The sequence below is a fragment of the Epinephelus moara genome, chromosome 20 (genome assembly GCF_006386435.1).
Source record: "Epinephelus moara isolate mb chromosome 20, YSFRI_EMoa_1.0, whole genome shotgun sequence".
In the NCBI taxonomy this organism is placed as follows: Eukaryota; Metazoa; Chordata; class Actinopteri; order Perciformes; family Serranidae; genus Epinephelus; species Epinephelus moara.
Window position 1 is genome coordinate 31,777,295 of NC_065525.1, and position 15,957 is coordinate 31,793,251.

General features: G+C 42.4%; 1 protein-coding gene across 2 annotated transcripts in view; it reads right to left on the minus strand.

Moving 5' to 3' along the window:
- Positions 1 to 293: 293 nt before the first annotated feature.
- Positions 294 to 15,957, minus strand: part of LOC126407643 (A disintegrin and metalloproteinase with thrombospondin motifs 20) — a 109,746-nt gene continuing 94,082 nt past the window's right edge. For both annotated transcript variants that reach the window (XM_050072720.1, XM_050072722.1), the window contains 10 exons: positions 12,410 to 12,583; positions 11,391 to 11,561; positions 9,319 to 9,531; positions 9,002 to 9,131; positions 7,977 to 8,071; positions 7,792 to 7,886; positions 7,496 to 7,629; positions 4,970 to 5,061; positions 4,611 to 4,715; positions 294 to 4,323 (listed from right to left, as the gene is read on the minus strand). In XM_050072720.1, the coding sequence (XP_049928677.1) occupies positions 4,234 to 4,323; positions 4,611 to 4,715; positions 4,970 to 5,061; positions 7,496 to 7,629; positions 7,792 to 7,886; positions 7,977 to 8,071; positions 9,002 to 9,131; positions 9,319 to 9,531; positions 11,391 to 11,561; positions 12,410 to 12,583 (1,299 nt within the window). In that variant the 3' untranslated portion in view covers positions 294 to 4,233. The remainder of the gene's footprint in view (positions 4,324 to 4,610; positions 4,716 to 4,969; positions 5,062 to 7,495; positions 7,630 to 7,791; positions 7,887 to 7,976; positions 8,072 to 9,001; positions 9,132 to 9,318; positions 9,532 to 11,390; positions 11,562 to 12,409; positions 12,584 to 15,957) is intronic.

Consider the following 15,957-nt stretch of genomic DNA (forward strand, 5'->3'; position numbering starts at 1 on the left):
TTCCTCATGAGGAGAGGCATCTCTGTGCAAAGTTTCATGTCTCTACGACATACGGGGCATGAGATATGCCCATTCAAAGTTTGCAATTTCAATCGGTTGCTATAGCGCCCCCCTTTGGCCAATTCATGTAATATTGCTTCATTGGCATCCTCCCATGACCCTCTACCACTGTGCCACATTTCACATGGATTGACCAAGTCAGTGAGGAGAAAAAAGTGGAACAGATGCACAGACGATCGCTGTATCTAGAGTCATGCCGCTAAAAATAACCATAAATCAACTTGTGAGTCAGCTGAAAAGCACCTTTTATTATTACTTATTTTAAACAAGGTTAGTATAGTAGCGAGACATACAGTATAGGTACGATTAGTAAGCATAGCACCAGAATCATCATTCATTTCTTTTATACAGGCTACATACATACTGTAGGTACACATGATTCTTTAAAACATCTTTGGATAAAGCATGGCAAACAAGCACACTGTTTCTCTGTTCAGTACCAATGCCCATTCAATATTTAGCACACTGTTTACAATTCAAGTATGAATATTAAAAATACACATATATCATAAGTTACAAATCTTAAAGGTTATTACAAAAAAACCAAACAGGATTACATTTCTACAAAATTTTATGGCACATAGTGCATCAAGTATTCTTTAAATTTCTGATACAGACCTCATAGAACAATTGCCCATCATAAAAATGAACGATGGCCAAAGGTTTTCTAGCTGCTCATTGACTTTTTTTAATATATTTTTCAGCCATTCTTTAAATCAAAAGAAGCTGCATTGTCTGAGAAGAAGAAAAATAATCTGCGTCTATCTTCTAACTTTGGTTAAAGCTTAACATCAGAGTACCAGCATGTTAGATTGCTTAATAGCTGTAGTAGTAGTGGCCATGGTGAGAGTCGTTTATGATGAGTTAAGTTAAGGGCAGATTTCCTCATGCAGTGGTTCATCTGATTTACCTGGCAACAGCTAGATTTTCAGCTACATTAATTAGAGGACCATCACATGCATTACAGGCAGATCCTACATCTGCCAAAGAGCCGAGAGCCAGCGTTTTCCTTCTCAAGATCAGAGGTAATTCCAGTAGTTCAAAAGCACCATTCAAAAGATCCTCATTTAAGGTTAGTGGTTATACACTACAAACAGTAGTAGGCTAATACCTTTTTTTTTTCTTTTAGCAAAGCAGACAAAGGACAAAAAACATCAGACAATGGCTTCTCCGTTTCGTAGTAGTCATTGTGCCTTAAAACATAGAACATGTCTACAGTCATTACAGAATAAATATGGTCAAACATAAATATATTACAACACATATCTCAGTAGAGTATGGATGTCGGTGAGAGGTAGGGGTTGCAGGTACCTACAGTAGGCCCAATGGAGGGTGTGAGGTGAGACGTCACACCTGATACTGTGTCATGGTGTAAAAGATGAGAACTGTCTGTGTGGTGTGAAAATTCAAATAAAATAAAAAAAATCCTCATGGTTGAAAAAAAAAAGCCACAGAAAACTTTTACACTGTGCTTAAACACTTGGAGATACTGAAAGATGTCAGTTATTTCCTCACAGCAGTAGTGTTTATTCTGCCTCTATGTGGCAGCCATGTGTCAGTAAGTGGACTGTGCTGGTTTCAGTAGTTCTGAGAAATACTTGACGACAGATGACAGCAGACAGATGTTAGAAACACACAACAATGAAAACTAAAATCATCTAAAGTTGTTCTGAAGGCTCCTCACGTGCTCCTAAAGTTTGACCTCTGACATAAGGCAGGTCATATCAGTAGTTAGTTGCAAGCTCTGTCTTTAAGTCTTAAGCCCAAAAGAAGAGTTTGACATTTTGAGAAAATCACGTATTCACCTTTTTGCCGACAGTAAGATGAGAAGATTGATACTACTCTCTACTCTCTATGTCTGTGTGGTAAATGTGAAGCCAGCAGGAGTATTTTAGCTTTTGCCGTATCCCGTCAGCAAAACGGCAAAAACTTCCTTCCTGGAAACAAAGGCTTCTAGGGCAGTCTTCTGTTCCTCTCTCAAGGAAAAAGATAAGTGTGGTTGGCTTAGCATTTCTTCCAAAGCTAAATTGAATGGACGCGGCAGCTGCCATCTTGGCTGTTTACTTTTCGACTCCTATGGCGCAGGCGCTGTCCTCATCATGTTACACCCGCCCAGAGCCCGCCTCTGTCAGATAGACTGATCTGATTGATCTGATTGGTCTGATAGGCGATTCAGCGGGCTCTGTTTGTCGGGGCCAGATCCCCGTGCAGGGCAAATTTGAATTTGCTAGGGGCGGGGCATCTGGATTTCCAGGTTAGCTCAGTGGTGCATGAAGCCAAAAATGTTTAACTGCCGGGTATAAAATTACAAGGATGACTGGCATCTCTTCCACATCGCTGTACCTGGCTACTTCTGGTTCTCGACTTTCCAAATGTTGTTGAACCAAATGTATCAAATTCTTAGAAACCTAAGTCTTAGGGAGAAAACCTTTTTGGCCCAATGGCATCACATGACAGACTTGGAAACTGTAATTCCACTGTTTGGCTTCAACAGAAAATGGCTTCATAGCCTGACGCACTTCCTGGGGCCCTGTGCAGATGCTGGACTAAAGGTACAGTCACTTCCTTGAGTGTTTGCTCCCTGGTAACCTCATGTGTGATGTCAAGACTGTAGGAATATACCTAACACTTTCAAGCTTTTATATAAGCTGTATATGTTCTGACTGTATATAAAGATGGACAACAGGACAGTGCCCCAAAAGTGAAACCAAACCATCTCAATCGCCCCCTGGTGGCTGGCTGCAGTACTTTTCCAAAAGGTTTCTGTCATTTTAGATGGTTCTTATCATGCTGATGTATGTTCAAGTGTTCGTTTTTCAGATAAGTTTGTTTTTTAATTAGTTGTTATGCTAAGGAAAAGGGGATTTGGGGTCATGATTGACAGCTGTATGTGTCAATCTGTGTCATGCCAATGGTGTATGAGTGTATGGGCGAGAGCTTGACACCATGGCTCCACTCCTGGAAATGACATCACCAGCGCCCCTATCTGGGATGTTTCGGCTTCATTTTTGTACAGCTGGAAGAAGTAGAGACGCATCGTCCATCTATATACACAGTCTATGGTTTACATAATGGCCTGGCCTATTACCCCCTCTAAAACTACTACACATTGGTTTTGTACAGAGTAAACAAATCGGATACATGTTCATTTGTGAGCTGCTGGTGGGCGGATTTTGTTATCTTTAGACAGAGCCGGGCTATCAATTTCATCCTGATTCTAGTCTTTGTGATAAGCTAATCTAATTGTCTGCTAGTGGTTACCTCACATTTATCTCATCTCACTTTCAACAAAAAAAGTAAATAAGCGCAAATGTCAAATTATTCCTTTAAACTTGTGTTAGGCCAAGATGATCTGCAGTGTAGCTCATTTAGTAGTCTCAGAAAAATACAGTGTTCTTGAATTACTTCTTTTTAAAATCAGCCTATTGGTTGTCATCCTGTAAAACAACAACACAACCATCCCTCACATACTATTGCAGTGTCTGTAGCACTTCTTTGTCATCAGAAGATTGCAATGATTTTTATACTGTCTCATTCATTGCAATCCAGTTAGATAAGTTGCAACTAAATACTTACAGTGTAGCTGTAAAAATAAATATCTATGTACCGTGGAAATTCACATATAACAAGATTAGTTCCAGGTACTTCATGCCAAAATTCTGGCTTTTTTCTTTTTCTTTTACAGAATACACTTCACAGAAGAGAAAAAAATGTTTTTTAAAGATGAGAATTTCTTCCTTTAAGTACTGAGTTTTTTTTAACTGTTTGCGTAGATGCTTTCTCAGTGTTTTGAAGTTTTGTATCCCTTTGTATAATGCTAAAATAAAAAGCAAAACAGTGTCAGAAAAAAAAATCATTTTAGGTTCCAAAGCGCAGACGTGTTTGATAGCCATTGCAACACTGTTGGCATGCAAATCTAGCTGGCTCTTCTTCAGAGTTTGCAGTTTGGATGAAGGACCCGACAGTGGTCCTGTAGTACTGCACAGTACGTAGTGTCTTGAATGCTTTAGCTGCCATTAGGAAACTGGGGATGTTACTGTGGGATGATTGCTGTTAAATGCTCCTCCGCCACACTCACAGATGACGACGTGGTCCAACAGATCACTGTTATTGCATGTTCCTGGGCTACTGTCTTCAGGAGAGATTTAGGGGGGTTTGGTCTCTGCATGGCCCTCAGTGGACTTGAAGGAGTAGGCCGTTGTGAGCTTGGGGAATGCACTTCCCACAGAAACCACCACAGCGGCCGTAGATTCTTGTTCCATCCTACAGACGGAGACAAATGAGAAAGAAAAGAGTGGGCAAAGGGCGGCTTTTTACGCAGAGAATGAACGCTTCAGAAATGTCACTGGGGATTCCTCTTTGGTGAATCAGACAGAAATACAACACGCAATTCAGATGACATTTCAGAGCGACAATCTCATTCCAATACTCCAAGACCCAGCATGAAGCACAATTACACCCCAGTACTGTATCTATATTCACAACATAATCCATTCTCTACGAGCCAAATGGCATCAGTCGTGCAAAAGACAACCATTTAAGCTTCTTACCTCAGATCTGTGGACTTTGACGGAAACATAGTTGCCCTGTGATGTCCACTTGGTGGCCTCAGCCACTTTGAGACCAGTGCCAATCAGATTAATGCTGAACTGGCCCTGAAAACATACATCAGATTGATTTATTTCTGAGCTGTTCTTTAACCAGGAAGTTTGAGCTCATTCATACTTGTATAAAATGTCTGTGACAGTAACTCAAAGGAGTAATACTGCAGAGTCGGGTAGTTTCGCTGCAGGTCCAGGGAATTATAGCAGCAGATGTTTAGTAAAAAAAATCACTTTAAGGCCACTAACACACAAAAACTACACATGAAACATTTCTATGAAGTCACAATATACAGTATTTCACCAACCTGTGGACACTTGGCTGCACTATAACAATCTCCCGCTGTAGCAAAGGGCACAGGTCGACCGTGAAGAGTCTGGGAAAACTGGAGGTCTGTGACTGGTAAACAGCAAAGATACAGATCCAGAGTCAGAATGTGCAACAGCAGGAGTAAACATAGACAGAAGACAGCTGCTCTAAGGTAAATAACCACACAGAGCATCAGCAACTTCAGTTTATGCAATTAAATTTCATTGCAGGGTTGATGTCACTTCACTGTCATCGCCAGATGTTTTTCTCTTTCTAGCAGACCTGTACACGAAAATGTTGTTGCAGTGAGATTTGGAGTTTGAAGCTAAATACAGTAATTAATCTGCTTATCAACTCTAAATCCCTTAAAGGTACAGTGTGTAAGATATGGCCAGAATTTTATTTAAAGCTGTGAAGAAGTAACACTTTTGACATGTCGCAGATGTATTGTGCTGCACAGATAAGTACTGAAAGTAGCATGCTAGCCAGCTAGCCCCGGCCTGTCTTGTCTCAGGCTGTTCTCACGCACCACAATTTGTATTTAACACCTGTAATTATGAGCCAGTATTTCGCGTAAAACCCACGTAATTGGGAAGGCTGTGATCATGTGATCAATGCACTGACGGGAATATGGAAGCAGCAAATAGACCGAAAGTCCACGCGTTGAGGCAGGCTGGTGGATGGATCACAAAACGTGGGACTTTCCCCCAGGAGACTGATTTTTGGGACTGTGTGAAACGAAGTGAAGTTTGAGTCATTTTAACATACATCATCATCATCATCATGTGTCTTTGCCTGAACCTTACCTACATAACTTTAAGACACCCAACCATGTTTCTTTTTGTAAACCTCACCTACATAACTTTACGTTCTGTATGTAACGTGATGACGCCTTTCGTGTTAGATTTTATTAGATATCATACAAACCGTTGTACGTGCATTTTCGTAAGATACGATACAAACTGATGTATGAGGATACGTTGCTGGGCTTGTAATACCACTTGTTCCCTGAGAAGTGAGCCCCTGTGGCCTCCAGTTTGCCCTCAGTCCAACATGAGAGCACAAAGAAGTAGAGCCATTGCCCCCCCAGTTAGTGGCACGGTAAAAACAATGTGTGGCGGCAGAGAAAGGAATTGATATATGGTAAAACAAGAGTAAACACTGATGTGGCTTTTCACTGCTTGAGACAGCTCTAACTTCTAACACTGGCTATCTAGCGTATCTTTAGTGCAACTTATGACAACATAAGTGGTATTGAAAAACACCCCAAATGGCGTTGATGTATGGCTCTGATATGGCTGTTTTCTTGCTACTATGGTCTCGCTCAAACTGAGCTAAGCAAGCTATAATGTAAACTATAGTCTGAAACACATGTGAAGATTATAACACAGCAGTGTTATTTTGACTGGCTCATAGTTTCAGCATGTTTTGTGCAAAAGTGATGATAAAAGATTTGATAAGAGACGTATTAAACTTTGAGCTTATGAATCCAGGTATTTTACCAGCGTGGAGCCAGATCCAAAATGAAACCGGCTATCACAAACAGCACATCCCCGTTACAGTAGATTTGTGATTAAACCGGCTTCACGCATATCAAATCTTTGTTTCACATTTTGACTCAGTGACTCAATCTGATCCTTGTTTCCCTGCCTCTCCTGTTCGTTCCCATTTACCCTGCGTTGTCACACATGATAACCATGACCGGTACCTTTTCCTGCCCTCCCTTCACGTTGCCTGTACAAAATGATGATAGAGTTCACGAGATGCTTCCCTTCATCTTGAACTCATTATCCCCCCCTCAGCTCTCTTCAAGCCGCCTGAAAGCCAAATGAGTACCATGCAGAGGGGGTGGGGTGGGGTGGGGAACATGTGCTGTCAGGACCCATACCAGACGAAGACGATGGGAGGATGACTGTGTAGGTTCTAATCCAACTTCCCCTCAGCACACACACACAGACACACACACACTGTACACTAATCCACATTCTCTAATCAAAGGCATACTTGGACACAACAGGGAAGGTGGAGCTGACTGTAATAATGAGCAGAGGAATATGGCCTGAAGATGTGTGTGTATTAGTGTGTCTGTGAATGTGTGATTGCTCGCATGCTAGTATGAGTGTTTGATATTGATGCGACCGGGTGTGTGCGCCTGTGTCTTTGGGTCTTCTCGCATGCGCTGGCCAAAGAAAAGATGTGCGAGGCAGCATCACATATTGTCTGTCTGTGCATGAGAGCAGGCACGCGTGTCTGTACGTTGCATGCACGCATTCCTCTATTCTCGCGCTCACGTGTTTGTCCTGAGAGGCCCGGTTTCAAGCCCTCGCCTAGCGATGTGAACACAGAGCGCTGAAAGATCATCATTTTGACTCCAGAGTGGAAAGTACGGGGAAAGCTGCACATATTGCATTTAGACGAGGCACTATTAAGCACTACGGGACGAGGCGTCTGAGGGTTAAAACAACACTGATGTGTGGTCTCATTACAGTAGACAGTGTAAGGCAATCACACAGTAATTACGCACTCATTATCCTCAGGGAGCCAAGGTCCACACGAACTTTGTGGAAGAGTGTGTATCCCGCTGCTGAGTAGTCATTCCTGCAGTCGCAGTCCTGTCTTCTGCTGCCGTTGTACGGACATTCAAATGGGTTCAGTAACCTTTGTATTAAGGACAATGAGTGTTAGGATTTATTCAACACAAACACAGGAATCTGAACGCTCCATCAATCAATATATTTGTACACATGCAGCACAGTAATTCATATAATCACTGAGTCACAGCTCAAGTGGCAATCAGTCATGGCTGCATTAAATACACACCTGTGCCCATACACCTCTGAGTAGTTGTCTGTCTGACCGCTGCGCAAGGTCACATACTCCTTGGGAAAATCCGTCTGCATCTCAGCACAGTAAATCTGAGGGCAAACACACATTAAGACGATACATGAGAGCCTGCCGGGAAGCTACAGGTTGAGTCATGATGTGTTCTGACAGAACAGGCGCACCTGTAGGATCCGGGACTTGACTTTGAGATAGTACTCCCCATCTATCTTCACACCCAGTCTCATCTGGACGTCTCGGCAGGAGGCGAACAACTGGCCTGGGAGACGAAATATGAAGAGAGGAAGGAGAGGTTTCAATGCAACAGCAAGGGGACACTGATAGCTGAAATCTGCTTTTGAAACTCTGCTTGTGCAAGCCAGTCAAAAAAAATGTGTTGTAAACAAATGCCAGAATGATTGCACAAGCTAATGCATTAAACTCCGCTATGTGAGAGGATTGTAGCCTGGTTCTCGTCTTCTTAAATGAGAGCTGTTGTAAATGTCTCATTATTTGTGCTGCCTCCTCTGCTTTCCCAGAGTGCTGTAGAGCTCATATCATGCTGATTAGCTGATTAGCATTAATACTTGACCGCAGAACTGGCTGTCACCCGAGCATATCATTTTAATTTCGCCAGTGCCTGACTTGGCAGAAGCCAAGTCGGGAATGAACAGCCCAATGCGCAAGTACTGAAAAATCTGAAATGTGGGGGGGCGAACCTACAAACTTTGGCCCGCTGCCGGGTTTTACAGAGCTTCACAATTTCACAATGAAGGCTGCCTCGGCCCCAGCGCACACACCCTGAGGCGTTTTGACAGACTGTCCATTTCATAATTTGTAAAAATCCGCTGACTGTCTATTTATTGTTCCACTAAGTATTCACTCCAAGAGGCTTTAAGTGGAGGTCACTGCTCTGCCTAATGTGTTAAAACAAAGCAAAAAGTTGGGTTTCTGTAAACGCAATCAGACACGGTGTTGGTTGCCATATACAGCACAGTCAATTTAAGACCATCACTCTGCAAATACCACGTTGGCAGTAAGCACTGCATGGATCAGATGGGAGAATTTTATAGATATATACTTAACAGCCAAATGAGAGAAGAGAAGAGAAGAGAAGAGAAGAGAAGAGAAGAGAAGAGAAGAGAGAAGAGAAGAGAAGAGAAGAGAAGAGAAGAGAAGAGAAGAGAAGAGAAGAGAGAGTTTGACCCACATTCTCTATCTTGACACGCAGCCTTGGACTCAGGTCTCTCTGAAGGACGGCAGTGTTTGGACGGATGGCCTTTGGACGTCACACACTCCACTCTGCGCTCCATCACTCCCGCCCCGCAGGTCTGCGAGCACTGGTAAAAACACACACAAAAGCATTCAATCCCACAGCTCCAAAACAATTAACAAATAAGCTGCCACCAGATCCAAATCCACAAATGAGTTTTGTCATCAGAATGCACAAGTCACCAAAATGTTTTGCGAGAATGGTGATTAGCTCGAGAGGATTTCTCGCTGCCTAACAAGCGCTTTCTGTTTCACCTTGCTCCACGGGCCAGCTTTCCAGTAGGTTGTGTGCGGGCAGTCCCTGAGGAGGCAGGGCCGGGTGCCAGGAGGGTGGGGCTCGGGGCAGTGGGTGCTGGCAGAGGAGGACTGGGCAGCAGCAGCGGCGTACGGGCGCAGAGCCTGAGAGGAGGGCATCACGGAGCAGGAGACTATACGCTGCTGGTAGCCCACACCGCAGCTGGCAGAGCACTGAACCACACACAGATACACACACATGGACAGTTACTAAAGACTGGCATGAGTAAATATTTGCGCAGAGCATTAATTATATACAGAAGGGGATTTCTTCTTCTGGGCCTCAGTGGTACTAATGTGCCTCTGATGGGAATCATCCAACTCATTGTCCATGCCTTCTTTCCCTTATTGAGCTGATTGCTGCTGAAATATGGACTGTATCTCTGTCCTGTCTAAACTCTGTCTCCAACTTTTCATGACCTTAAAAAAGCAGCCTTGTTCTCAGCTTTATCACAATTTACTTAGTTAATACAATGAGTTTTTAAATGGTTTATTCAGCCTAAAAAGCTGGAGAATGTCCCAACCTGTAAAATAATACTTAATTCTTTAGTTTATCTGAAAAAGTCAACACCGCAAACATTTGGTGATTCATGCAGACAGCAACTAGGGAGGTTCCATGTTTTCATATGTGAGGATTTGCTGCTTTTCTTTGTTTCATAACATTTTAAATGTAATACTTTTTTTTGTACTGTTGGCTGGATAAAGACCCTGACACACCAAGCTGACCGTCGGTGGTCGGTCAGTGTCAGCCATCACGAGCGTCCATGAGTTTTTGCAGTGTGCCCCACACTGTTGGCACTAGTCGGCCCTTGTCAGCTGTTGTTTGGCTGCTTTTTTTTTTGCCGATTCAGCATGTTTAATTAGCCTGTTGATAAGTGAAATCACCCTGATTGGCTTAAGTGCTATATCGTAGGCAAGTGGGCTTGCTTGAGTTTCTTGAAGACGTTTCACCTCGTTTGACCCACCTGGCCGTCATGTGTGTCGTTAGGGTTAGATGGGTCCAGGTGTGATTGAGTGTTAAGTCACACAGTCGGAGAAAGTCAAGAGGGCGTTAGATTGAAACAAACTAAGACTGGATGGATAAAACTTTTTAGTCATCGAGCTCTTCAGCAGAAACACTTCGTAATCGTTTGTGCTATTGTTTGCTAGCCCATGGTGAATATCCTTTGTTAAGTCCACATTGAGTCGTGTTGGTAATGTGCTAACTGGCTAACTAGCATCTTGAATCTGTCCTCTTTGTCTTCCGGGGCCCTTTTTGAATGATGAATACAGACTACTGTAGCTTGCTGCCATGGAGAGCTACTTCCCCTCACGCAGGCACGGAACGTACAAGCTAATCGACTGTTGGCTGTAGTCCCTGCCGTTTTCTCAAGGGCACCTTTTTAGCCGACACACAGGTGATGTGAGGTGCCACAACACTTAGCCTTTGTCACCTCTATCTTTGATGTCGCTTAGATGTGTCTGGGCCTTAAGACCAGCAATCTGAAGATGTTGCCCAGAGGAAAGATCTCTTCTTTTTTCAAGCCTATTACTCTTGGACATAACTGAGCTTAATATAATGTCAATATGAGATTTTGACCATTTTCTCACACTTCTTAAATTCAGCTCCTGGGAAACAGCCCTCCTCTTGTCCCCGCCCGATCCTAATTTAAGATCCTAAAATGTTCTTTTCCCTCTCTTACTGCTGTAATCTTTATTTGTATGAAATAATCCACTCTTGAGGTAACAGTAAGATCCAAAAGAAACATGATTGGCTTATAAATGAGCCTGCATATTTCAGAAATTTATCTCGGTGATCAAATTCAAGTCTTAACTCTGTATTTTATCTGTTGTCAGAGTTAAGAAACCTCTGTTGAGCCTGCAAAGCAAAAGATCTCCTGCTGATCTATTCTTTTGCTCCTTATATCTCCTAAAGCGATCCTAAAGTAGCTCAGCTTCAGCTCTAAGAATGTATGTGTGTTTCACTATTTTTTTTCATTAGCTGTATTAGCGGTAGAACAAAGCTCAGTCGTCAGTACTTCTTTTATTCCCACCTGTGACCATTCCCCTGTAATCCACATGTAATGGCAGGGAGCTCTTTTGCAGGGCTGGTGTGATGGTGGCTGGGACGATGGCTCACAGTAATCCTCCTGGACGGGTGTCATCCCCGGGCCGATGCATCCCACCTTCCTGCCTCTCATGCCTTCTCCACAGGTTGCATTACACTACACGGAAAATAGCAGCACAGGAGGAAATCAGTAAGAGTGAAGAAGAGCTGGCAGAGGGGGGGCAGTGTTGTTCTTTCAGCAACATCATCGACTTCTTAGACTCCTGCTTGCCTCTTTAGCTCTCCACACAGACACTCCTTTTTATGTAAAGGTTTACACAAGTAGGGAAAAAAAATGAAGTGTTGGGTGACAATGCCAGCATTAGCTCTAGAAAGGCACAATCCCAAACATGTGCTCTGGTTGATAATGTTTCCATAAAAGATAAAAGTTAAGCCGGGTGTCCCTCAGGCCCTGTAATGGTTTATAGGAGCATTTAAAAGTAATGATATGGACCAGAATCCTGAAATTAATTTATGTAAAAAGTCAGCTGTGTGTGTATTTTTGGGGCCAAACTGTGAAAGAAACGAGGCTGTGAGTTCTCGAGGCAACGCAGACAGGAATCTGAGCACTGCAAACATTCTGCAGCAGGACGACACGGCGCTATGTCCCTACATGGTGCCCCTCTTTTATGCCTTGCTTTCGAGGACAAAGCAGGGCATTAAAAAAGATGAGCAAAGAAAACAGCCTGCTAGCGTGACACAGAACAGTGATGCTCAGCAGGACAAAAGCGATGATGGCCATCAGTACTTTGAGGTTTGATATGATGTGCCGACTGATGGTTATCGCTAAAGCCCTCACAATAGATGCGAGAGAGCGAGGGTACCTGCCGGTCGTCATTTAATGGTGCAGAGAAAGGGAGAAAGAGCGGAGATCTCAGCCAATAAAAACCTTAATGAGATGGTTTAACATCTGTTCATAGGGGGGCTGTAGATAGGAGGAGAGAGAAAGAATGAGCCTGGACTTACTTCTTCCCATTCACCAGCGACCCAAGAGTAATGTGTGCATTCTGCAGTTTGGCAAGGCCGGACAACGGCAGGACGCTGTTGAGCATCACATAGATCCTCTCTGACCCGTCCAGTGCCTTTCAGTCTGCAGTAAACATCTCGGTTCTGGACTCCGACTCCACAGGTGACAGAACACTGGTGAAACGGACACAGAGCACAAGTATGATTGAGAAAAAGGCAGTGAATGAAAACTAAATTTAAGGCTTAACATGTTTCCCATACTGTACATAATACAGCAAAGGATATAATAGCAGTCTACCACTTATTTTCCAACTTCAAGTCTCACATGGAGCTGATCTTACAGGAGAGTTTACTCATCATGAGTAGTGATGATGTCATCAGTGTTATCTTGGCTTGGACTTGGAGACTTCAAATTTCTAACAGAAAGTCTGAAACTGAAGGGTTTAAAGATATACTATGCAAGGTTTTCCTAAAAAACAATGTACAGACTCGTACCTAAGTTATCCCTCTCAATCATTACTTATGACCCACTAGAAGTGCACCCATTTGTGGGCGTGTACTTCCACAGTGCTCATGTAAGGTCCAGGCTTTATAAAAGTAGTGACCACGTGCCAGACCTTAAGCAGCAGGCTTCTATAGCTCAGTTCAGACCAAAGATTCGTGACAAGATGAGCTGAGACAAGAAACTACTTGCAATGTGCCGCAACTAGATGAGACGGTGTATCATCTCTATGCAACAACTCTCTGTACTTCTGTTCTGATTTCCAGCTTTTCAGACTTATTTTGTGGCTGAATATAATTTGTAGCTTCTTATTAAAATATGAATGAGGATAGTGATAGTGAGATACTGGCTACAGTTGCATTTGTAGGGGGACAGAAACAGAGGGCTCAGCTGGGAAGGAGCACCTGCCACAGCAAGCGAACATGCCATCTGCGGTCACTTCGACTTGACCAGTGGACTTTATTACAAGCCGACTGGCTATAGAAACAGATGATGTGCTTTACGTTCTAAAGTCAGCCGCTGGCGATTTGACCAGGCTCGAGTCGAGCTCAAACTGGCCAGTTACACCACTGCAACTTTTCTCTGCAACATTCTAAAAAGGTTTCATCTCGTCACGAATCATCGATCTGAACTGGCCTTAAGGGACACCAGAATATAGTGAGGCAAAATGCCAAACAGAGGTGAATTTGGGTTTGGTTTTTACCTTCACTTTCGCTGGTGAGTGTGTTTATATACAGAATCGACAATTCAGCATAATTTATCTTTAAAATAAATGGCCATTTAGAAGGTTGAAGGGTCTAATGAAAGATGCAACTGACTTCTATTAAGGGAATTGTAGAATCTAGTGTTTTTGGAGTTTGACTAATACTGTGGACTAAAAGTCCAGATACGTCCACGTCTGCTGCTTCAATTTCAGTCCCTCTGTATTTGCTGCAAAGTTGTCCCAGTGACTAACCACAGTACCGCAACAACAAAAGACATTATAAAAGACATGTCTGTAAAACTGCTGACAAGAAACCTTAAATTGCTAACAAATTCAAAGATTACTAGGGATGTAAATCCCAAATTTCATCACGATATGATATTATATTAATTCCTTAAACACTGTAACAATATTTGCTGATATCACAACATTTGCCATGATATGATTTCGATTTGATTTGATTGATTCAGGGGCCTGAGATCGATGCGAGCTGACATCAATCAATATCCTCAGTCTTTTCTTTGCTGCTTACCATTATCTGCCTCGTGCTTGGCCACTAGCACCGTTTGAATGTTTAGGAAAGTGGTGTTCTTGGACTGAAATGGTGACGGACATACAAAGATGATGTGATGTATCAGTGTCTTCTCTTTGCACTGATGATATTGGGTCATTGATTAGATCGATGTAGGCCTGTTGTTACACCCCTAAATATTACTCTTTTTTATTTTATCCCATGAAGGTGGAGTATTTTCTTATACCTTCCCAAATACTAGGAAAGCTATTTTTTTTTTTTTTAGCTCATCCCGATTGTAAAGTCTATAACAGGGTCTGGGGGGCCTGGAGGGCATGCATTACATTGAGCTGCACAATGTGGAAGCAAACCAAGAGAGTAAACTACATATATGAGCTGGGTTAGCAACTTTTATTGCAATGAATGGGCGACATCTTATTATAGTCATTGTAGAATGGGACAATAAACATGTCCTCTACAGTGAATCTGTGAAATGATTATCTGTGATGTGCTTAAACACAGTGGCACAAGAGGAAGAGTCATTAAGTCAGTCAATTGGTTTAGTGATGTGAAATTTGCTTACATGAGCCACCAAAAACTACTGGTCGTAACGGACTAAATGGGGCTGCAACAGCAAAACCACTGAGTGTATTTAATTTAGCAAGTATGTATTTAACTGCTTATGAACTTGAGTTGATATTTGTAAAAGAAGAATTGTGTCATTGCGTCTTTCAAAAGTTTCAGAGTCACTTTAATGTGACAATATTTAAAAATGTTTGTTTGGTGTGCAGTGCCAGATTAGCTGCTTTGATGCCCCTGAACAATGAACTTAAGAAATCCAAAGCCGGTTTGACGCTTCTTTGTGAGACGTATATCTGGGGTCACACAAAGGTCTATCTCAGACATCTCTTTGATGTGCTTTGAGAAGCATACCTGCATACTGAGGAAGCACTCTGTAAGGCTTGAGCTGATCAGCCTGATTTCTCTCCAACTCTCCTACAGACCTCAAAGAGCAGTGCCAGGCCTCAGCGATCTCACACAGTCAGAAAATCTGCGCATTATACAGCCAGTATCAAATTTCCCCGAAAACTTCCAGATGTATTTGTGTTGTTGGTTTCTCACTGCAAGTGTGTGTTATCATTGTGGAGTGTGTGGTTGAATATGAAGGGTCAAGTCCTTGAGTTTGGAAAGAGAACAAAGAGCATCGTAGGAAATCTAACCTTCAAATAAAAAAATACTGCTTTTTAAAATTTTACAAAGCACGAAAATAAAAAGCTGCTGTTAAATAGATTTTTGTCACTGTCAGCTACTGCGGCTACAGAAATCTGATTCTGTTTCCAGAAAAAGAGATGTAGTCCTTTTATCTGAGGCGGTGGGGACATCATGAAACTACAGATGAAAAATAAGGAGACTATTTCATGATTTCATTCTAGTGCTGGGTGAGCCTCACCAGACTTTAAAGGGTCAGTTCACCCAAATCTCAAAGCATATTTTCCCACTTTTCTCTAGTGATATCTAGCCATGTAATTTTGTTTTTTTTCCCCCTGGTGGTAAGAAAGCCACCTTTGATATTTCTGCTTATTGAATTGTATTTGTGCTGCTCACAGCATTGAAAAACTATATTTGAAAGACCCAACAACAATGTGTCTTTTCCAAAAGGCTATCCATTTCACAATTGATAATCCACGAAACACACGAAAAAATTGTTAAAAACTGGAACCAGGGAGGTCAGTTTCGGTTAATTTTGCTTTGAATATCCCAACACCCATTAACCGGTAACTAGTCTCTATACAGACTCTACATTCAGTAAATGTAGAGTTTGTAGGCAAACC